Source organism: Neopelma chrysocephalum, unplaced genomic scaffold, assembly GCF_003984885.1.
Source record: "Neopelma chrysocephalum unplaced genomic scaffold, ASM398488v2 Primary Assembly neopelma1_95702, whole genome shotgun sequence".
In the NCBI taxonomy this organism is placed as follows: domain Eukaryota; kingdom Metazoa; phylum Chordata; class Aves; order Passeriformes; family Pipridae; genus Neopelma; species Neopelma chrysocephalum.
Genome location: NW_020924365.1, coordinates 6,318 through 8,266, shown reverse-complemented (window position 1 = coordinate 8,266; position 1,949 = coordinate 6,318). Strand labels below are relative to the sequence as shown.

The 1,949-nt window shown below is 58.0% G+C and overlaps 1 protein-coding gene across 1 annotated transcript in view; it reads right to left on the bottom strand.

Moving 5' to 3' along the window:
- Positions 1-244: 244 nt before the first annotated feature.
- LOC113980946 (otoferlin-like) overlaps positions 245-1,949 on the bottom strand; it is a gene marked incomplete at its 3' end in the record, with an annotated part of 6,511 nt that continues 4,806 nt past the window's right edge. The window contains exon 5 of the mRNA XM_027708178.1: positions 245-364. Coding sequence (XP_027563979.1) covers positions 245-364 — 120 coding nt within the window. The remainder of the gene's footprint in view (positions 365-1,949) is intronic.

Below are 1,949 nucleotides of genomic sequence, written 5' to 3'. Positions count from 1 at the left end.
CACTGGAGGTGCCCCAGCAGTGCCAGCACAGGGAGGGCACTGCCCTGGCCCTGCTGGACACCCCATTTTGGACAGAAATCCCCCTTTGGACACCTGCACACACATGAGGGACGTCCCACCCTCACTGCCCGAGGCTGGTGGGTGCAGAATCCCCGAGACCTCTTTGGGGGGAGATAACCCAGCTCCCTGCTTTTTTTAGGGATGCTCCAGCGCTTCCCAGCCCAGGGAGATCCTCTCCCTTTACCTCCACCCTGTATCTGCTCAGCACGGGGCGGATCCCCAGCGGCACCGGCAGGATCGGGCCCCGCTCCATGTCCATGGGGCCGTCGATGGGGGGCAGGTCGGACTTGCCCCCGGGGCCGATCTGGAAGAGAAGGAGCCGGGATCGGGAGCTGATCCCCCCTTGAGCCGGTGCTTGGCAGCTGAGAGGAAGCTTTTTGTCCATCCCACAGGATCCTGGAATGGTTTGGGTTGGAAGGGGAATCTCCAAGATCATCTCATCCCAATCCCAACCCTGAGAAGCTTTTTGTCCATCCCACGGGATCCTGGAAGGGTTTAAGTTGGAAGGGGGATCTCCAAGACCATCTCATCCCAATCCCAACCCCAAGAAGCTTTTTGTCCATCCCACGGGATCCTGGAATGGTTTGGGTTGGAAGGGGGATCTCCAAGACCATCTTGTCCCAACCCTGAGGAGCTTTTTGTCCATCCCACGGGATCCTGGAATGGTTTGGGTTGGAAGGGGAATCTCCAGGATCATCTTGTCCCACCCCCGAGAACCTTTTTGTCCATCCCACGGGATCCCGGAAGGGTTTGGGTTGGAAGGGGGATCTCCACAACCATCTCATCCCAATCCCAACCCCAAGGAGGTTTTGTCCATCCCACAGGATCCTAGAATGGTTTGGGTTGGAAGGGGAATCTCCAAGATCATCTTGTCCCAGTCCCAACCCTGAGAAGCTTTTTGTCCATCCCACGGGATCCCAGAATGGTTTGGGTTGGAAGGGGGATCTCCAAGACCATCTCATCCCAACCCCAAGAAGCTTTTTGTCCATCCCACGGGATCCTGGAATGATTTGGGTTGGAAGGGGGATCTCCAAGATCATCTTGTTCCAGTCCCAACCCTGAGAAGCTTTTTGTCCGTCCCACGGGATCCCAGAACAGTTTGGGTTGGAAGGGGGATCTCCAAGATCATCTCGTCCCAACCCCGAGGAGCTTTTTGTCCATCCCACGGGATCCCGGAACAGTTTGGGTTGGAAGGGGGATCTCCACAACCATCTCATCCCAAACCTGAGAAGCTTTTTGTCCATCCCATGGGATCCCGGAATGGTTTGGCTCACAAGAGGGATCTCCAAGACCATCTCGTCCCAACCCTGAGAAGCTTTTTGTCCATCCCACGGGATCCCCGTTTTCCCCATCCCACAGTCCCCATTTTCCCCATGCCCCTTTCCCTGTTTCCCCCATTCCATGGTGCCTGTTTTCCCATTGTCCCTGAGAGCCCAGCCAGGGAGCAGCTCCTGTCCCATCCCTCCTAGTCCCTGACAGCCCAGCCAGGGAGCAGCTCCTTCCCTGTCCTTCCCAATCCCAGAGAGCAGCTCCTGCTTCATCCCTCCCAATCCCGGGGAACCCAGCTGGGGAGCAGCTCCTTCCCAATCCCAGAGAGCCCAGCCAGGCAGCAGCTCCTGTCCCATCCTTCCCAATCCCAGAGAGCCCAGCCAGGGAGCAGCTTCTGTCCCATCCTTCCCAATCCCAGAGAGCCCAGCCAGGCAGCAGCTCCTGTCCCATCCCTCCCAATCCCAGAGAGCCCAGCCAGGGAGCAGCTTCTGTCCCATCCTTCCCAATCCCAGAGATCCCAGCCAGGGAGTAGCTCCTGCTTCATCCTTCCCAATCCCAGAGAGCCCAACCATGGAGCAGTACCTGTCCTGTCCTTCCCAATCCCAGAGAGCCCAGCCAGG